The sequence below is a fragment of the Balaenoptera borealis genome (genome assembly GCF_965194805.1).
Source record: "Balaenoptera borealis genome assembly, chromosome: 19".
Taxonomy (NCBI): Eukaryota; Metazoa; Chordata; class Mammalia; order Artiodactyla; family Balaenopteridae; genus Balaenoptera; species Balaenoptera borealis.
This window is the reverse complement of record NC_138878.1, coordinates 2,124,021-2,145,733: the sequence shown is the minus strand read 5'-3', so window position 1 is coordinate 2,145,733 and position 21,713 is coordinate 2,124,021. Positions and strand designations below refer to the sequence as shown.

The 21,713-nt window shown below is 47.8% G+C and overlaps 1 protein-coding gene across 2 annotated transcripts in view; it reads right to left on the bottom strand.

Annotated features, from left to right (window-relative positions):
- ZCCHC14 (zinc finger CCHC-type containing 14) overlaps positions 1-21,713 on the bottom strand; it is a 57,089-nt gene that overhangs the window by 22,188 nt on the left and 13,188 nt on the right. For both annotated transcript variants that reach the window (XM_082368709.1, XM_082368708.1), the window contains exons 2-3: positions 9,364-9,487; positions 2,131-2,204 (exon numbers count right to left, since the gene is read on the bottom strand). In XM_082368709.1, the coding sequence (XP_082224835.1) occupies positions 2,131-2,204; positions 9,364-9,487 (198 nt within the window). The remainder of the gene's footprint in view (positions 1-2,130; positions 2,205-9,363; positions 9,488-21,713) is intronic.

Sequence of the window (21,713 nt, the reverse complement as noted above, 5' to 3'; positions counted from 1 at the left end):
CTTAAGGCATATCAAGTTAGTATCCCAAAAGAAAATGAGTTGGGACTGCTGGCTAGTGAAGGATTATCACTTCCCTAAACACCAGAATCCTTTTATCCGTTATCACATCAGAAAAAGCAAGCTTTTCCGATAACCAAAGCTTTTTAAGTACCAAAACACTTCATTCAGCTTAACCATTTGGGGTTAGAAACGTCTTAAACTGAACCCGTTAACCCGTGGGACAGTTATCTCAGAGCTGCGACCGGCCTCCAGGCGCCTTTTGCAGCTGTCCGCTCTGCTTTCAGAAGACTCACGGCGCCCCATCCTGCCAGCCTGCCGCCTCCCCACCCTGATCACAAGGCCCTCCTCTGGGGAAGGGCCACGAGAGGCCAAGTGTCTACCCTGCCAAAGCTCATTTCTTTGCAGAGAGGCTTCGGACTGGGGCCGAGTCCAAGCCCAGTTTGATCAGACGGGCTGTGAGTGGGATCTGTGTGTGGGATCTGAAGGGCTTGACGCTCAGCAGTTCCCACACAGGCAGGCCCTGTGCAGGGGGACCACGCCCACCACCAGCCCCTCAGGGGATATCCGCCAGCCAGAGGCCGACTGCAGAGGAGAGGAGCCAACACACCCAGCGTTTCAGGGACTCGCTGGGCTCCCCAACTCAAGCAGGCCTTGGAAGATGCTGGGGTCCTGAGGTTCTCTGATTGCTGACACTTGGGTGCTGGTCGCAAGCTCTGACAACCTCCAAAACCGAAGGGAAGCCTTTCCCATACATTTTGAAAAGACACATCTATGGAGTAACAACTGATTTGCACAATTCAGGACTTCCCAAATCAAATGAGGGTTTTATCCTTGTGGTATTAAAAGTACTTGAAGTATTCTGATGTAGCTACACTCTTTGAAAAGTTAGTAAGCTGCACAGTGTAAGTACTAGATACTAACCAGAAGCTGCTATGCCTGAGAACACTTCCCAGTAAAGCTGGAAGCAGATTTTCCTTATCAATCAGTTTCCAACGATGCATGTGGTCAAAGGAGAACCTCGCACAACGATGGGGTAGTAACAGAACCCTGGTGACACAGCCAGCCACGCACACGCAGCTAAGCGGGACCAGGAAACTAAGTCTGGCCAGTAAGACATAAGTGGAAGTGTCTAGTGGCTTTTTCTGCCACACCTCGCGGCATCTGGGATCTTAGTTCCCCGACCAGGGATCGAACCCACGCTCCTGGCAGTGGAAGCAAGGAGCCCTAACCACTGGACTGCCAGGGAAGTCCCTCTAGTGGCTGTTTTTAAGAATGCTCCATGAAAAAGAGGTAGAAGTAACCTTTCACTCTCCTCTTCATCCCATGTCCTGTTGCCTGGAATGAAAACGTGAGGGCTGGAGTCCTAGCTGCCATCTTGGACCGTGAGGCTAAGGGCCACCTCCCAGAGATGTCAAAGCAGTCAACTGGAGGGAGCCTGGCTCCCTACGTATTTTATGGAGCACAGCTGCCATTCCAGCCCCGGGGCCGACTCCTTGTACACTCCGATGTTGTTTAAGCCACTGTTATCGTAGATCTGAAATTCTAATAAACAGTATGCCTCAATTTTCACAGTTCTCTACTTTAGCCAACTCTGGTGACCAGCCACCAGCAGCTGAGCACGTCAGTCTAGAGAATGCTCCCCACACACACCAAGGAGTTTCTGTCATCCAGGAGGTACAGAAGAACACCAGCTCATCTTTGCAGGCACTTACTATATCCAGACCCTGTACTGAGCGCTTTGAATGAACTGTCTCATTTAATTCTCCCCCAAACTCCATCCTGTTTGACTGAATGGAGGTGCTGGGGCACAGAGAAGTCCAGCATTGTCCTCGGTCACACGGCGAACAGGGACACAACAGGACTGCGAACTCCAGGCTGTGCCCGAGCCCAGCCCCTCCCCCTCGTGGAGCCTGCTGAGGTCCAGGGAGAGCAGCCCCCCAGGCCCAACAAGCCCACCGTGGAGACGGTCCACCCACAGGGCCCAGTCCCCACTTCTATCTCCCGCAGCAGTGGCACAGTGCTTTGCAAACGACTCGTCTTTTATTTAGAGAAATAAAAGTACCACTTCATGGTAAATGTTTCCTTCCTATCCCTTAGAGGAGAAAAGGGAAAAAAAACTTAGCATCTTACCTCAAAGGAACATTCAACATTTCTTTCATTTTTTTTGTGTGATAATCCCTTCAGGTCTATCTTTTCAACACTCACTGTAAAGGTAAACAAAACAAAACAAAACAACAACAAACAAAATTATAAAAATGAAGTAAGAGCTTGAAGTACACATGATTAGTTTGCATCGATACATTAGCAACTTTTCACAGTCCGGCTCCCAACGCCCGGCCCCGTCTCCTCTGCGGTGGGTGAGCTCGCCAGGAACGAGGAGGCAGCTCGCTCGGGAATGGAGGGCGAAGTTGAAAGTGACACAGAATAAACAGGCAAAAAATAAAAACAAATCATAGAAAAGAAAGAGATCGGAGCTTGAAAATGCACAAGGGCACAGACCATAATTATAACTGAAGATTAGTTATGATCTGTTCTCATTTCCGAAAAACTAATGCTCAACGTTTTCCACTGAGATTGTTCGGAGACACAGCTGCCCAGAACCTCTCACTGGCATCTCCTCGTCTCCTCCTTCTAGGACAAAGCCAGGCTGGAGGTGTGAGGAGAGCAGCTGCGGAGGAGACCCTGCAGACCCCTAGCACTGCCTCTGCAAAACAGAGCAAGGATGGTCAGAGGCCGCAGCTGCACAGTTGGACAGGGATGAGAAAGGGCCGTCGCCGTTGGAGAGCTCCAGAGCCATCCCCTCTGCGTACCTCCCTTTTCACAGGCAAGGGTGCGTGTTTTTTTCTCCTCAAAAAGAAACCGATACAATTAAGCTTCTAAGCCCTTAAGCTTTAAGATGCAAATATTTGAGCACAAATATTTGTTGAAAATAAAACAGCACTTATCCAACATGATGTAGTTTCCAAACTCCCAAACCCCATTAAGGTTCGTATGTCCTATTTCTGATTCAAATACTAAAGTTTCTCAAGTATCGAGTTAACTGACTCTTCAAGCTTATGAACCTTGGGCAGGCACGGGAGGTCAGCTCTTATGCAAAGACCCTGGCAAATGAGGGAGGCTTTACTTTCTGAACAGCACACACACCTTCTTGCACTATTTTTCCCCAATATTTCCAGAGGTCCCTTGGCTGTGCACCATGGGGATTTCTACAAATCTTCAAAACCTGTCTAGCATGACACACTCAACATAACTTATTAAAGCTATTAAGTTACACTTTCTGCAGACTCCCCATCTCCTGGTCGGCCACACCTTCCATAGTTTTCTCCGGGCCACCCCCAGAAAGCTTTGTGCTCAAAAGTTTGGAGGGAAAATCTGAGAAACTCCTTTTTTGTAGGCTGCCCACGTACATTAGCAGATTAAAGGCTCTGAGAAGTCCTGCAACAAATAAATCTACATTTTTAAACCATAATTTCTCAATTTCTTTGGCCACAGAACTCTCTCCTCCCCTAACATGTCTGAGCACCCCAGGGAGCAACGAGCAGCTCTGTGCACCGGGCTTCTGGGAAGGTTCTAACGCTGCACTGCCCACTGCTGCAGCCACTGACCACACGGGACCACTTAAGTTGGTATTAATTACAATTGAAGAAAATTAAAAATCTCACTCCTCGGTTGCACTCAGCACGTGTTAAGCGCTCCCACACGTGGCTAGCAGCTACCATATTGCAGCAGACACAGAAGCCCGGTCATCCCAGGGAGCTCTACCGGGCGGCACTGTTCTAAGCGAGGGGCAGGCAGGCTGCAGGCTGCCCTCGGCCTGTCTGTCTGTGTAAACGGGCTCCGGGGCACACAACCACGCTGTGGGCAGACGTACCGTCAATGGGTGCTCTCCACCCCATGACGGCAGAGCCCGGCCCCAGACTCCGCACGCTTCCCAGAGCCAGAAATACTGACTTTCTGGATCTTTGCAGAAAAAAAGGTGCCAATCCCTGCCCTAAACCAACAACTGTTCATTCACCAACTCGTCTTACAAAGCTCCTGCTGTGTCCCGGGCCATTTTCCAAGGGCTGGGCACACAGCGACCAGCGCCGTCGATGGGTTCTCGCGCTCACAGAGGTTACGGCCTGTTGGGGAAAAGACCTTTCACGCCCTGAATTTTTCTCATGAGTCTCCCTAATTTTATAAAGTTGCATCAGGGTTGATATGGATCTTGGGAGACACTAGAACCCATTTGGTTTAGAGTATTTTAAGCTTAAAATAGCATCTCACAGGAAGGAATTACTCTAAAGAAAAAAATAAGAACGTTTTCTTCCTTTCTGGCAAAACAAAGAAAACACTCCATTTAGCAGCTGTGCACTGCCCGACCTCACTCGGTGAAACTACTCACTGTTCCTGTCTGACTTCCCCAGTCAGATTGTCAGCAAATAAACAGCTCTTATGTTTTCCCAATCACTATTTTTAAAAACCTACCCACAATGACCTCACCCTAATCCAGATCCTTTACTTTTTTAAACAACAGAATATACAAAGTCAATGAAAACAGAAAAACGTTATTCGGCATTTTCCCAGGCCACAGAACACCAACGTGTACCTAAAAGTTCCAGGACTGAGTATGAGCATTTATGGGAAAAAAAGTAAAAAGAAAAAACCCCAACTGGACTGAAAGCGGGAAGTGACTCATATCTGGACAGGAAAATGTGAAAAGCAGATGAATGTTACTCAGCTGTTTTCAAATAAAAGAGGCATTTTGGACCACAGGACTGAAACGTTTGCGAGACCTCTTCAAAATCACCAGCCCTCCTGACTCGGTGCTCTGTGTCCGCGCCATCGGCCCTCTGCAGGCAGCTGCAGCGGCCCCGGCACTGCCAGGATGGCTCCGGACCAGATACACGGCTGGCCGACGAGTTCTGCTGCTTTTCTCTTGGTGCCACGCCCACTGTGTGGCCACACGGGGCTCTGAGGGTGGGAGGACGGCCTGCTGGGGCGGGGGCGGGGAGAGAACGTGCAGAGGGACTTCTGTAGCAGATGAGAGTGCTGACGGTGGCTAACACAAGGGGCGGCTGGGGGTGTTGAACTGGGCTTCAAAGGTGTGTAAGCATACTCTCGATTTTGGAACTACTAAAGGCTATGTTTATAAAAATAAAAACATGGAAAAATGCTTATAATATTACCTGAAAAATTATAAACTGTATGTATAACATGATTATAGTTGTTTAAAATGTTAAAGAAAGATTGACTAAAAATAAATTATCAAAAATGATAGGGTTAATTGTGTTTGGTTGTGGAATTATGGGTAGTTTCCCTGCCAAATTTCTGTAATGTGGTTTCATAATTTTAGAGTGTTTACCTACACGCATACAAATTTGTTGACAACCCACTTAAAGTCTACTGGTAGATAATGCGGCCTCCTTCCCTCCCAACACCCTCGTGAGCCCTGTAGACTGTGTCATCTGTCACACACGAAGTCCCAGTACTTTCTGAAAAGTGCCAGCAAACTTGTGTCAACTTTAGGGGCTAGATACCAAACCATCACCTGCAGGGAGAGAACACATCCAAAGACAGGATTAGCACCGACTGGAAAGACCCCGAGCCCAAAGGGGCGCGGTGGGAAGAGCGCTAGGGGGCTGGGAAGGACGTGAGCCTCGCTGGGGTCCAGACTGTGCAGAGGCTCAGGGCAGGGCACCCAGGGCTGGGACCCCGGGACTTGAGGCCACCAGCCTGCTCTCACGTAGAGATGCAAAGAGCAAGGTGGTGTGCTGTTTGCTTTTAACATTTCGTGTGTTCAAACCTTTCTTCTTTTCTTATTCACGATGTACACTAGGAATTCTCCTCAAATCTTACAAGTTAGAGCACACCGCCTTCACTAAGATGTGTAATTGCACTGAACTACCATTTTTATAATTGGATCAATGCCTAATTTAAAAACCAGAACACTAACGTAACTGAAAAAGGAGGGAGGGAGGGAGATGTGCGTAGAAGAGACCGCAAAAGGCCCCGTAGTAACAGCCCAGACAAGCATCCTGAAAGGCCTGAGCGGGGTCTGGCGGAGTCACAGACGACTTCCAGCAGCCACACCGCCAGGACCAGAAAACCACTCCCCGGACCTCAGCCCGGGGAGCTCCTGCTAAAACCGCCACAGCCTAAGGGCCACCTTCGCTCAGCCTAACTGCCACAGCCTAAGGGCCACCAAGGGCCTTCAAACGATCTCCAGGAGCTGATGGCCACCTCATACCGAGAGAACACGACACCTAGAGATGATGGCTTTAATATGTCCCAAGAATGCGGCACTCTTTTGGAACATTTTCCCTAAAGTCTTCTGGAAAAAACTGGGTGGTTGGTAGTTTTCTGCCAATTATGTGTTTTACTTGATTTCAAAGTATCTTTATTAAATAGCTTAATTCTGTACACACAATAACAAGAAACCAAAAATTACCAAAACTGTGCCAAAAGAAAGCACAGTAAAGAGGGTATTATTCATGAGTAAAGGCAAAGATGAAAACAATCATGTTCCAGCACAACACCTTCTTCTCTCAAGTGCTATACAACAGAACTCAGTGTCTTCATACTTAGAGAAACTGAACCAGACTAATATTCGAGATGCCTCCAGCTTTACAATTGTTATTATTGAAAGCTAGTTTTCATCTAAAAATTGAAAACCTGTATTCTTAAAAGTCTCAGTTGAATAATGATGTTCCTAAAATATCAAGTTACTTTCTCACTTTCATTTAGTTGTCTGTGTTAATGGGAATAATTTTTTAAAACGCTGCTTCTTTTAACTGTCCTTAAAATTCGAACATTCACTACTATGCTGATTAAACTGATCCTCTTTCCTACATCTTTTCAGGTCATGTTATATTTAAGAACTCTGTAACTTATTTTTCTTTTATTTTTTATCATCTAGCTACCTTGCATTAATTTGTTAGTTCTCCAGAAATACAGAAACAAAAGCAGTACCTGATCCAGAAAACATAAAGCTGATAAAACATATTTCTAAAGTAGCAAAAATAGGAAATGAACACACACTCCATTGGAATGGTTGGTGATAACGGCACTTGAATCTAGGGGCCTGAGGAAGTCACTTGTTTATGTGTTAAGGCAAATGTTTTATTCAGCCTTAGTACGCACGAGGCACAGGAGCAGCCGTAAGTGATGGGAAAATGACACAGTTCACAGCAGTGCTGTGGGGCTAGACCTCAAAGGGAAGGGCCCAGCGGGCAGAGCGACACAGCGGTCAAGGCCCAGGTATGACAGCACCTGTGCTGGACGAAGCTGTGTGGTGGCGGAGACGGGTGACAGGAGGCCAGGGCAGAGAGGACAGGCCCACAACCCACTCGGCAGGGCCAGGGAAGCCCAGGGGCTCTGCAGTCATACAGGCTGTCTGAAACGTGACACTTTCCAGCTCCGTGACCTTGGGCGCAGTTATTTAATCCCTGAACAAAACGAGCTCCGTGGGACTGCGGCATCACCTGGCGGGCTTCCAAAAACTCCAAGCGGCTTCCCAAGGAAGGCTGTACCTGAAAATCTTCGCAATCAATAGTACAGAGAAAAAGGTAACGCTTTCACTTCATGTGTACTTGAGTTTCCTTTTCTATTCTCTTCTAACACAAGTGTTGGGATCTCAGGGTTGGGATCCCAGCTTATCTTAGGAACGCTGCTTATCTGTGACTCAGTTCTCCTGTCTGTGAAATGGGGACTGTTGTTAGAATGAACCAGCTTATACCTGAGCCCCACAGGTTCTTAGGAAGATCAGATGAGTTAATGTATGTAACGAGCTTGGACACCACCTGACAAGAGCAGTCGGCGTCAGACGGTCCTTACTGCTGTCCCCTGAGCTTCAGAACTGAAGAAATACAAAAGTCTGACCTCTTTACAAGTTAAATTGTGTCACTGAAAACTTCTAAGAAGCAGAGACAACCCACAACAGAAGTGGGATACAGAAAAGACAGCAAGAAAACTTTAATAACACTCAGAGTGGCTTCAGACTTTGCGAAGAGCAGTAACAGGGCACTGGGGAAAGTGCGAACAACAAAACCAGGTTTACTTGCTGGTCAATTTCTGGGCGGAGGAGACCATCATCCCCATGACCACTGGCTGGAGAATACCGTAGATAATTAGCAAGGTCTGGCTGACTATTCTCTAAGCATTATGATGTCTGAGAGCAGACAATAGCGGTCCTACCACAGATCTGCCTTCCCGCACCCAGGCACATCGGCAAGAGAGTGACAGACACAGCCGTTCAACTGGCAATTATATTAAAAAACAGGAACGAGGGGGTCTTGATAATTGTGCCTACAGGAAAAAGCACAATGGTGAAGGAAAGGCCTTCCCCTTAAGACTGCAGGACACAGGCTCCAAAGGTGCGGGGACAGGCTGGGGACAAAGGAAGCAACGCCCCATCGGGAGGCGCTCCTCCCTGGACGACACATGCAAGGAAGAAGTCCCTCTGAGCGAGTGAGTGACAACCACCCACCCGGAAACTGAGGTCCTGCTGTGTCTTCAGAAAGACTGACCCTCCAGCTGAGCCAGAAGTGAGCCGACCATGCGCTCCCAGGGCTGCTAGGAGGGCGATCTTCCCCCCACCGACACCGAGCGCGTTTCCAGGCACCCACGCCCGGCTCTAGACCAGGAGGCCCAGAGAGCCCTGTCTCTCCCCAGCGAGCCCCCCAAACCCCACACAGCTGGCCGGGGGACAGCCAGCCCGACTCTGTCTAGTGCGGCTGCACAAAGCCAGACGTTCAAGAACCAGGGAGCTCGGCCTCCTCCCAGACGTGCCCTGCCATCTCCAGAGCCGCACTGTCCACGCTGAGCTAGTGCAACTGCATGAAATAAATCTAAAAGTTCAGGCCCTTACTCGCGTGAGCCACATTTTCCAGGCTTGGAAGGCACGCGTGGCTGGTGGCGACCGCGTCAGTGCAGAGAGAACATACTGTTACTGCACAGAGCGCTACAGGACGGCGCTGCCCTAGAATTCAGGACCCACTGCAGTGTTGGGCGGGGAGAGGCGCAACAACTTTCACTTTTTCCCCCTTAATAAACATCAAGATGTGAGATGTTTACAGCCGAGATCCACTCGTGTGTAACTTGCAGAATTTAGAAAAATAGTACATCTTACTAAGACTAGCATCCCCAAAGATCTGAGAGCATTTAACCAAATGCCACTGCGAACGTCTCCTCCTACATCCGACGCTCCTCCCTCTGCGAACGTCTCCTCCTACACCCGGCGCTCCTCCCTCTGCGAACGTCTCCTCCTACACCCGGCGCTCCTCCCTCTGCGAACGTCTCCTCCTACACCCGGCGCTCCTCCCTCTGCGAACGTCTCCTCCTACACCCGGCGCTCCTCCCTGACCCTGCGGACCAAGGGCTCACCTCGGGGGTGCTTCCCTCCAGGCCTCCTGGGCAGCGGCTCCTCAGTGGAACGGGCGGATGCGTGCAGGGCATTCTCCAGACTGTTACCGACACTGCTGACGGGGGTCTCCGTCCTGGGAGTGACCTCAGGGGACAAGAATAGAAACACCTTATTTTCTTCCATGTAGCTCATATGGAATGATTTCCATTTTTATTTAAAAGACATTTAAGTTTATTGTAGCTTCAAACTTTTCTATGAAATGCGTATTACTAGTGCAACTATAAAGCACTTCCGGCAAAAGACAAAAATTTCACCAACCCACTCCTCATCACTGAAACTTAAAAACATCCCAAGTTTGAGCAAACGTGCAAGTCTTGTGCCAGTGGTTCACTCGCTGGATAGAAACTGTTAACCAAGCCATCAGGAATCATATACCTATATCTGAGGCACAACCTGATTTTCTATTTCTTCAAATCATAGAGTTTCCTATAATATTAATTACACAGCAGGACTTAATACAGTCCTTCTATAAATCTTGAAAAAAAATAATAAAATGCCCTTAAAAAAACCCAGTAAAGAACAGAATACAACTTGATCTATTTGGGAGTACATTTTAAAAAAGCAGATTCTAAAATTACATTACAATTCCATTTCTGGGAATTTTCATACGAAGTACTTACACGTGAGAAAGATGTGGGGCGGGACGCTCACCGCAGCGTTGGTAATAGTACGATACTGAAAACACCTTAACAGCTACTGATAGAGACCCACTAAACAAAGGACTGCCGCCCACAGATCCCCACTCTGCACGGCAAGAAAAGCTCACCTAGACCAAGTGTCCAAAACAAGCCAGAAGGAGTGTCCCGTGCCCCCTCCCATCTCAGGGTTACAGTGAACGTGTCCATGTGTAAATAAACAGGGCCCGGAAGGATACGGCAAACTGGTAACCGTTAAGTGACTTCAAGAAATGAGAGGAGGCTTTCTTGGGCAGGGTAGGGAGGGTGCAATAACTTTCTTTTTTTCCCCTTAATAATGACGAGTATTTGAAAATTTTATAGCCAAATATATTTACTACTTGTAGGATTTAGAAGAATAAAAATGACCAATGCTTTAACGTCTTCATATTCACAATTTAATGTACATCAAAATTTCAAAGGACAGTAGAGAAAAATTAAATTTTAAAGTTTATCAAAAGAGGTGAGTTTTAAAAGGTGGAGAGGGGCTTCCCTGGTGGCACAGTGGTTAAGAATCCGCCTGCCAATGCAGGGGACAGGGGTTCGAGCCCTGGTCCGGGAAGATCCCACATGCCGCAGAGCAACTAAGCCCGTGTGCCACAACTACTGAGCCTGCGCTCTGGAGCCCACGAGCCACAACTACTGAGCCCGCGCACCACAACTACTGAAGCCCGTGCGCCTACAGCCCGCGCTCCACAACAAGAGAAGCCACCGCAATGAGAAGCCCGCGCACCGCAACGAAGAGTAGCCCCCGCTCACCCGCAACTAGAGAAAGCCCACGCCCAGCAACAAAGACCCAACGCAGCCAAAAATAAATAAATTAATTAATTAAAAAACAAAAACGGTGGAGAAACACCATCCTACATACACAACAAAGGAGAAGATTTGGGAAAAAGTGGAGCATGACTTCTGGTCCCAACCCTGACCCGTGTCAGGAAGCTCTCTGGCCTTCACTGTCCCTGGTCCTCCTCGCTACCTGGACAGCAGGTGGGCGGCAGCACGGCCCCGTCCCCTGCTGTGTAAACCCCGGGCCTGGGGCATCAGGCAGAGGCAGAGGGAGTGGAGCAGGTGGAGGTGGCACCACTCCTGCAGGGCAGGCCTGTACCTGCCACCTCGGAGACAGGACACCCAAGCCTTCACAGACAGAGCCGCAGCGAGACCACAGGCTGCCCGCAACAAGCTCCGCCTGCTCCACCTGTCAGCCTCCGGCCAGGAAGGCACCGTGCACAGCAGGGCGCCACGCAGGGACCCCACGCAGGGACCCCACGCAAGGACAGCAACTCACCGCACGTCTGGTGAGTCTGCAAGTTTATGTAGCTCAAGGAAAGAGCTCCTCCCCACCCAGTATTCCTCCAAAAGGTCAATTCATTTGATAACATTTACCAAGATGTTATCAAGACAGCTACATTTTTCAGTTACTTATATTTATAATTTAACTAAATTGGATTATTTCCTTTAGGTGTGGCAAAGTTTCTTTCATCATCCAATGGTCAGAGTATTCCAGAAATGAACTTCTCTCCTATTAAATAAGATAACAGCACTAATAGGTACAAGTAATTACTCAAAGAGCACGATTTTAAATTCCAAACAGTAAATATTACTTTGGGAAACAACTCAGGAGGTTCCCATTTTCAGCTACACACTGAACATAACGGCAACAGACTCCCCCCATCTGATCTGACTCCTAGGAACCCCTGTGTTCTCTTAGCTGCCCTGGCAAGTAATTCTAAGTCCTGGCCCTAAGGAGAGAGAGGCTGGGCTGTCTCAACAACCGACAACGGAAACACTGGGCCTGCTGGCCAGCGAGGAACCTCCCTGCCGCAAGCAGAGACACACATGCCCCTGCCCACCCTGCAACAGCCCAAACGGCCAGAGCACAACGCCCTCCTCCAGACTCTCAGCCTGTGGGGAGGGGGGTGCAAGAGTGGACCAAGTGCCCTCCAGCCCCTCTGGTTAACACTGTGGTTGGAGAACGCAGCTTGTGAAGCAGGGGAAGCAGACCCGCACGGGGTTCTCAGCCCTGACTGCACGCGGAACCCCGGGGTGCTAAAAGAATGCAGGCCAACACCCCGCCAAGCCAACCAGGACTTCTGGACTGCGGCCGGGACGCTGGTGTGTTTCTTTTGTTTTGTGCGTGAAGCTCCCAGGGCCCCACGTCCAGATGTCTGACTGTCTCCAGAGGAGAACAGCGAGCTCCTTCCCTGGATTCACAGGAAAAGCTATAGGGTGTAGGTCAATGTGCCGTGGCTACAAACAGAAAGGGAAAATCTGTGAGTTCCCCATCAAAACGTATGCACTGCATCTGACATAAATACATGAAAGAAAACTCTTTAAAACTGTAACTACTGGAAAAATAATATTTGTTTTCCTCGGTACTTTTTCCCCAAAGCATTTCTTCCTAGTCTTCCAAATGTTCACTTTTTCCAACCAAGCCTTTATCTTTACTTTGCGCCTTTGTTTACATTGAAAGCTGTCTTCACTTGCGTTTCCCAGAAATGCTGTTTGGGGTTATTTTTGGTCAAGTTAATTTGCCCCACGTGACCTACGCAGTTCAGCTCAAGTGCTCTCTGAGTCAGGCTCACAAGCAGGGCCAGTCAGCAGCTTGGTGGACGCGAGAATAAAGACCCGCTCCGTTCCCAGTGTCGCCTTCCACTGCTGTGGGGAAGGCGCTGAGAAGATGCTCTCCAATGACAGAGCCCAGCTCAACCTTGACGGATGTTTCCCATTAGGCTCAAAGTCCCTTTTCCTGCAAGCAGCCGGCTCTGTTTCTAAACGACGCCGGACGCGCTTGCCGGCTGGGAAGGTGAACCTCCCGTTTCACCTTCACGGCGGGCCTCTCCTACGGCCCACGGGGTCTGGCTCCTGTCACCGCCGTGACATCCCCCTCGGCTCCCCTCCGCTCCATCCACTGCGGCCACCGGGGGCGGGACCGACGGCCGGAAGGCCTTTGCCCCAGCTGTGCCCTCAGCCGGGAGCCCCTCGACCCCATCTCGTGCACAGCTCCGGCTCCACAGCCGCGGCCGCAGCCCGCTGACCATGCCACCACGGCCAAAACTTCGTCTGGCAAACGTTCAGCTTCCTCCACTGCACCTAGTTCGTAGGGTTTTTGTGAGAATTAAATGAAAAGCATTTAAAGTAGTTAGTGTGCTGGAAAAACAGCCAGGACTCAGTGAGATGTTAGCGGCTGCTATGACCATTGCACATGTCAGCCAGCCATGAAGGCCATTACACAGCCTCAAGTGCCAACACGCGGCGCTGTGAGGACACGTGGAGGGGGCACATGCCCACGAGGTCCCGCAGGGAAGCTCCCCTGGGCGGCCTCGAATCCGGGGGCAGGGTCTGTGCTCAACCCCACTATCCACACCCCAAGTGCAGCACGCAAAGCTGCCCTGCTGACCACGCCCAGGGTCCAGGTCCAGGCAGCCCCACGGTTTCCACATCCCCGTCCCTGGAATCTGGGGGCTGCCTCCCCCTCTAAATAGACACTCCACCTACAGGTGGACTCTTCCGTGACAAGCGATCAGCACACTGCAACTACAGGTAGACAAATGCCCTTACGAGCAATGCTCACATGTCACAGGCAAGCAATCTCACCCCCAACCAGCAAGTGCAAATCGGTGCAAGTGTCTCAACAGCAATTAGGTGTATGTAACAAACTTTTATTACATCTGTACCTTTGGACCCACTAATCCCGCTGGGAGGAATCTATCCTAAGAATATAGCCAGCGATACAAAGGTTTGTGGGCAAGAAGGTTCATCTTAGCTTTAAAAAGACAAAAACAGGGAATTCCCTGGCAGACCAGGGGTTAGGACTTCGAGCTTTCACCGCTGAGGGCATGGGTTCAATCCCTGGTAAACTAAGATCCTGCAAGCCATGCAGCACGGCCGAAAAAAAAAAAATGACATAAATATCCAGCAAGATTAATATTTAAGGACGTAAATAAACTTACATCCAGGGGCTTCCCTGGTGGCGCAGTGGTTGAGAATCTGCCTGCCAATGCAGGGGACACGGGTTCGAGCCCTGGTCCGGGAAGATCCCACATGCCACGGAGCAACTAAGCCCGCGAGCCACAGCTACTGAGCCTGTGCTCTAGAGCCCGCGAACCACAACTACTGAGCCTGAGCTCTAAAGCCCACGAGCCACAACTACAGAAGCCCTCACACATAGAGCCCGTGCTCCGCAACAAGAGAAGCCACCACAATGAGAAGAGCGCGCACCGCAACGAAGAGTAGCCCCCCCCCACCACAACTAGAGAAAGCCCGCACGCAGCAACGAAGACCCAACGCAGCCAAATAAATAAATAAATAAATAAATTTACATCCATATGATTAAATATTATGCAGCCTTTAAAAAATAATTTCAGAAAATGAAAGGCATGGAGAACACTCACACTTAGATATGTGAATTTCGTAATATATAAATCGTATAGATACATATATTACAGGCATTGAAAAAAGAAGAAAACATGCCACAATTTTAATAGTATTTACTATCTGAGTGATTAAAATATACTTTTCTGTTTTTCAATTTTTCTGGAAGGAACAATCACTATTAGAATTAAGGGAAAAAAAGATACTACGTCTAAATGAAAGCACCTTCCTACAAGACGCAAACAGCACGAAAAAGTCCAACAAAAGCAAGTTCTAAAACCGCAACTGCTCATCCCTTGCACCGCTGTCCTGTCTCCCCCGGGCCTGGCGCGTCTGGGAGCTGTCGGAGGTGCTGAGCGACACCGGCAGGACAGGAAACCCTGCGGTCCAGGGAGGACGGCGGAGCTGAGGCCTCGTGGGACCAGGAGTCAGCCAAGCAAACACCTGCAGCAAGGGCTTCCAGGAGCAGGAACAGATGGGTGGGGGCCCCGAGTCTCCAAGAGCTGGGCAGGAAGGCCTCCTTGGCTGAAGCTCATGAACGCCAGGGACCTCCAAGCACAAGCATGAACTCCAGCATCTACAAACAGAGTCCCTGATTTTCAACATGTTTTCCAAGTACCACCTCTATACCGGAAAGAACAACATGTTAAATATTTCTAAGTCAATGGGAAAAAAATACATAAAATCAAAAAGAAAAGTGATTTGTAAGCATTTTACTAAAATAGTGATTATGTGTCTCTAAAACCCAGAACAAGAAAATAGATAGTTTAATAGTGAAAGCTATTTGCTGACTTAGGACAAGCAGAAGCCAGAGCTAACCAAAAACCGTTTTCCACATAAAAACACTGCTTTTAATATTTCTTACCCTAGGGCTCTGCTCATTAAAAAAGAGAAAAGGAGGGAGCAAAAAACGATTACTGCTCAAAAATCTCAGCACAAGGTACCAAGTACGTAACCAGATGAGTTCCAGCAAAGCGGCTCGAAAGCCATGCTCTTCCCAAGCAGCCTTCAGGGCGGTGCAGCCCCACCGCACACCCAGCCTCTGTGCACGCCGGGAAGCTCAGAAATTCAACTCCAGGCCCCCCTGCAGCCGGCAGCCGGCGGTTAAACCAGAGCCCGGCGGTGGGGGAAGGCGCCCGGAGCCTGTCACCTAGCAGGGGCCACCATCGTCCAGCTGGTGACGTGGCCGAGGCGCAGGGCGTAGCAGGACAGGCTTCGTCTGAACAGTCGCACTGCCAGCCTCTCATTCAGAGGTTTATCTTAAACAATGTCAACAGCTTAGGTGTATTCTCCTAAAACTGAGCAGACAACAGGCAGCAAATTTAAGGCGGGGGCGGGGGAGCATTAAAAACAGTGGTGTCGAGAGAAAGGTGCAATGTTAGTGGTGAGGACCACGAATGACGCAAGGGGTCACGCAGGGTCACGCAGGAGTATTATTAAACCCAGAACTTCAAAAGGCACAGCCACGTGGGATCTCAATAAACTCTGAAGACAACACTGAATGTAAAATACATTCAGGAAGGCAGCCCCTCCCCCTTTAGGAAAAACGTAAGGCATGTGACCGGTGTACTCGTGGAAACCACTTCAAATGCAGGGCTGCGGTCCTCTGCACGGCAACGTCAATTTCAGGTAGTTTCTTCTCGTGGACATCACAGCCAAAGTCGCTCCTTTTTACCCTCAGGACTTTTGACATTAAGTGCATACTACACACCATATTGTTAGCGTGCACATTTTGGCCAGAAGTGTGCTTAAATATTGGGGTTTTCTTTGAGAACATGACTCAAAGTCTAGTCATAATGAGTAAACTGGGCTCTAATGACCATTTTGGTTCTTGACGTAATATTCAAGCACCAGAGATGAACCTCGCAGAGCAGCACATGTTCCAGTGGTTGCTGTACGATCCCCCGGGGTGCAAGCCACGATACGGGTTCAGTCCAGAACCCTGGGGCATCCAGGATGGGGGACAACAGGCACCCAGAGCAGCTGGAAATGAGCAGGAGCCACCCAGCTGAAGACAAGGACGTAGCAAAGGTCCAGAAAGTATGAGTAAAAGAGGCCCTGGGCATTTCTTTCTATAGGAGCCACTTGAGCAGACGCCTGTTACGAGCACGGCTGAGCTGCTCAGAGTTCCTCAGGGCCAGGGAGCCGTTCAGGGAAAGATCAGACCGGAAAGGGCCCAACGCGTGATCAGAGAAGACACTCAGGTCAAGGAATTCAAGATGCACCTCCAGCCGCAGATGTCAGCAGACCCTGCACGTGAGAGGTACACGGGTATGGGCGCTGAGCCTGCCCTTTCACACACCAGACCCTCCTCGGCACCCTGAGTGCCAGAACATTTCAACAAGCATCTTACGTGCAGTCTCCAAAGGACACGCTAATCTCAAGGCACCAGGCCAGCCCATTTCTCCGCCTCTGCCCAGAGCTTCACCTTTACAGTGACGCGAGTCACAGCAAGCAGGAAGCACTCCTTCACAGCTATACTTCCTTGGGGAGCATTACTCCTTCTTGGACACGTGGTCTACACTGACCACAACACTTGGATTACAAAACACAGGTGGTTCTCCATCAATAATGGCTGAGTAGTCAGAGCAATATTTTGTAGATAACCATAAGCTCTGGACAAAGCATATAAAACAATGAACCGACACAACCAAACACAGGAGAAACCAGGGGGAGATCTCAGCTTGGAAGTGAGACGTGCACGGGTGAGCTCATGTCCAGCAGGCCCAGGCCTCGCCAGAGAGGAGAGCAGCTGAAGCTCAGGGAGGGCCCCCAAGCCCCACCAACTCGGAAAGCCAGAGATCGGAACGCTGGTGGACTCCAGCCGCTGGAAAGTGAGAGGGAAACCCCGAAAGGAGAGCGCCCGGAAGGGGAACAGCAAATTCTGCACGTGACTCCTGCCCACACTCCGCGTGAGCCCTGAGCCAGGCGCCAAGGGGCAGGCTCCTGGCGGTCACCCCAAGACCAATCAGCAGCACAGACCGCAGCAGCCGGCGGACACCGGAGAGGGGCCTGGGAGGAGCCCAGCCAGGTCCACTACACCAAACAAACACAACTGGGTGCCAACACCCTTCAGGAGGACAGAACAAAATCCAGAGTTTCTACAATGCCTCACACACAATGTCCAAGAAGCGATCCGTAATTACTAGACACATAAAGAAACGAAAACGAGACCCACACAGAGAGAAAAGGAGGGCAGGCACAAGATGAGCCGTAGCTGGGGCCCGAGGCAAGGGGCGATAAGCGGCTGCTGTAACGAGGCTCCAGGACGGGAGGGAAAATATGCCCATGGTATACGAACCAAGAAGAGATCTCAGTAGAGAAACAGAAATTGTTTCTAAAAATGGAAATTCAGGAAGCAACCAATGTCCTTCAGTAAGTGAATGGATAAATAAACTGTGAACTTCCATACAATGAACTATGACCCAGCTCTGTAGAGAAATGAGCTCTCCAGCCATGAAAAGACGTGGGGGAAGCTTAAATCCATGTTCCTAAGTGAAGAAGACCATCTGATCCCAACCATGTGACATTTGGAAAAGGCAAAACTATGGAGACAGTCAAAAGATCAGTGGTGGCCAGGGGTTGCGGGGCGGGGGGGGGGGGGGCGGTGAATGGGTAGAGCACAGAGGATTTTAATGACAGTGAAAATACTCTGTAATACTGTAACAGTGGATATATGTCATTACACATTTGTCCAGACCTATAAAATATACAACACCAAGAGTGAGCCCTAACATAAACTGTGGACTTTGGGTGATTATGATCAATTTTTCTGGGAACCTAAAAGTGCTCTAAAAACCTGTCCTAAAATAACAAAACAAGTTTTAATGGAAATTCTAAAACAAAAAATGCTATTTCTGAAATAAAAAATCCACTGGGTGGCCTTAACAGCAGTTTGGAATTAATAGAAGAGTCAGTGAATTTCAAGACAGATCAGCAGAAAGCGTCCAATCCAAAACACAGAGAGAGAGAAATATTTTGGGGAAAAATAAAAAAGAAGAACAAAGCTTCCAGGACCTGTGGAATAATATCAAAAGGTTTAACATACCTGCAGCTAGAGTTCCAGAAGGAAAGAGAGATGGAGACAGGAAAAACCATGGAGAAATTATGGCTGAAAATCTCCCCAATTTAGTAAAAGTCATAAAAAAATTTACAGATCCAGTAAGTTCAAAGAACAGCAAACAAGATAAATTCAAGAAAACAACACAGTCAAGCTGTTCCAATACCAAAGCCAGAGATGATCTTGAAACCAGCCAGAGGAAAACAGCACTTTGGATACAGAACCATAAAATGAATGATGGCCAGAAGACATGTCTCAACTCTTTTAAAAGCTAGAAGAAAAAGAACAGTCAACAAAGAATCCTACATCCAGTGAAAACACCCTTTAACAATACAGGGCAAAACAAAGCATTTTTGGATAAAAGAAAACAGAGAATTTCTTGCCATCAGCCCTGCACTCCAAAACATGCTGAAGAAAAGATTTCCATCCAGACTGAAGGGATACGGTAACAAACTGGTTCTTCTGTAAGAAATGGCAAATACATGAGTAAACATAAAAGACTATACTTTATTTTAACTTTAAAAAAATATATTCCTATTAAAGCAAAAAACATATTGTAGGACTAAACAGCATATATAGAAGCAATACATATTTAAGCACAGCATGAAGGACAGAGAAACCTTATGGGTACAATACCGTTGCAAGATTCTCACACTCCACATGAACTCAGGAAGGCAGACTGTGAAACTGCAGTAACCCCTAGACCAGCCACTAAAAATAGTGCAACGAAGCAAGCCCATAGCTCAAATGGAGTCTGTGAGTCCCCTTAAATGAAGTTCCAGAAAAGGTGGAACTAATCAATGGTGGGGGAAAAGTAGAAGAGAAAAAAAAGAAAAAAGGCAGGAGGTAGGAGAGAGCAGGGTTTGGTGGCGGTAAAGGTGGGAACTGACCCAAAACAGAATGAGGAAATTTTCTGGGGTGGTAGTAATGTTCTGTATCTTGGTAGGGGTTCATTCATTTACCAAAACTCAAGTGGTGAAAAACACTCACTCACTCACATGATACACTTAAAATGTGTGCATTTTGTGATACACCACATTAACAAATTGAAGAATAAAAACCATATTTTCGGGGGCTTCCCTGGTGGCGCAGTGGTTGAGAATCTGCCTGCTAATGCAGGGGACACGGGTTCGAGCCCTGGTCTGGGAAGATCCCACATGCTGCGGAGCAACTAGGCCCGTGAGCCACAACTACTGAGCCTGCGCGTCTGGAGCCTGTGCTCCGCAACAAGAGAGGCCACGATAGTGAGAGACCCACGCACCGCGATGAAGAGTGGCCCCCACTTGCCGCAGTTAGAGGAAGCCCTCGCACAGAAACGAAGACCCAACACAGCCAAACAAATAATAATTAAAGGTGCTAATAATTTAAAAAAAAAAACCATATTATCATCTCAATAGATGCGGAAAAAGTTTTTGATAAAATTCAACATCCATTTATGATAAAAACTCTTCAGAAAGTGGGCAAAGAAGGAATATACCTCAACATAGTAAAGACAATAGATGACAAACCCACAGCCAACATCATTCTCAACAGGGAAAAGCTGAAAGCGTTTCCTCTAAGATCGGGAGTAAGACAAGGATGCCCACTCTCGCCACTTTTATTCAATGTAGTTTTGGAAGTCCCAGCCACGGCAATCAGAGACGAAAAAGAAATAAAAGGAATCCAAATTGAAAAAGAAGTAAAGCTGTCACTGTTTGCAGATGACATGATACTATACATAGAGAATCCTAAAGATGCTACCAGGAAACTGCTAGAGCTTATGAATGAATTTGGTAAAGTTGCTGGATACAAAATTAATACACAGAAATCTGTTGCATTTCTATACACTAACAATGAAATATCAGAAAGAGAAATTAAGGAAACGATCTCATCTACCATCTCATCACAAAGAATAAAATACCTAGGAATAAACCTACCAAAGGAGGCAAAAGACCTGTACTCTGAAAATTACAAGATGAAAGAAAGTGAAGTCAACACAAACAGGTGGAAGCATATACCATGTTCTTAGATTGGAAGGATTAACATTGTTAAAATGACCACACTACCCAAGGCAATCTATAGATTCAATGCAATCCCTATCAAATTACCAATGGCATTTTTCACAGAAATAGAACAAAACACTTTTTAATTTGTATGGAAGCAAAAAAGACCCTCAATAGCCAAAACAACCTTGAGAAAGAAGAATGCAGCTGGAGGAATCACGCTCCCTGACTTCAGAGTATACTACAAAACTACAGTAATCAAAACAGTAATGGTATTAGCACAAAAATAGAAATACAGATCAACGGAACAGAACAGAAAGCCCAGAAATAAACCCACACACTTATAGTCAGGAGGCAAGAATATACAATGGAGAAAAGACAGTCTCTTAAATAAGTGGTGCTGGGAAAACTGGACAACTACATGTAAAAGAATGAAATTAGAACATTCTCTAACACCATATACAAAAATAAACTCAAAATAGATTAAAGACCTAAATGTAAGACTGGATACTATAAAACTCCTAGAGGAAAACACAGGCAAAACACTCTTTGACATAAATTGTAGCAGTATTTTTTTTTGATCTGTCTCCTAGAATAATGGAAATAAAAACAAAAATAAACAAATGGGACTTAATTAAACTTAAAAGCTTTTTACACAGCACAGAAAACCATAAACAAAAAGAAAAGACAACCTATGGAATGGAAGAAAATATCTGCAAACAATGCGACCAATAAGGGATGAATTTCCAAAATATACAAACAGCTCATGTGGCTTAATATCCAAAAAGCAAACAACCCAATCAAAAAAATGGGCAGAAGGACTCCCCTGGTGGCGCAGTGGTTAAGAATCCACCCGCCAATGCAGGGGACACAGGTTCGAGCCCTGGTCCGGGAAGATCCCACATGCTGCCGAGCAACTAAGCCCGCGTGCCACAACTACTGAAGCCCGTGCACCTGAGAGCCTGTGCTCCGCAACAAGAGAAGCCACTGCAATGAGAAGCCCGCACACTGCAACGAAGAGTAGCCCCTGCTCGCCACAGCTCAGAGAAAGCCCGCGTGAAGCAACGAAGACCCAACACAGCCAAAAATAAATAAAATAAATAAATTTTTTTTTTTAAAAATGGGCAGAAAACCTAAATAAGCATTTCTCCAAAGAAGATATACAGATGGCCAACGGGCACATGAAAAGATGCTCCACATCACTAATTATTAGAGAAATGCAA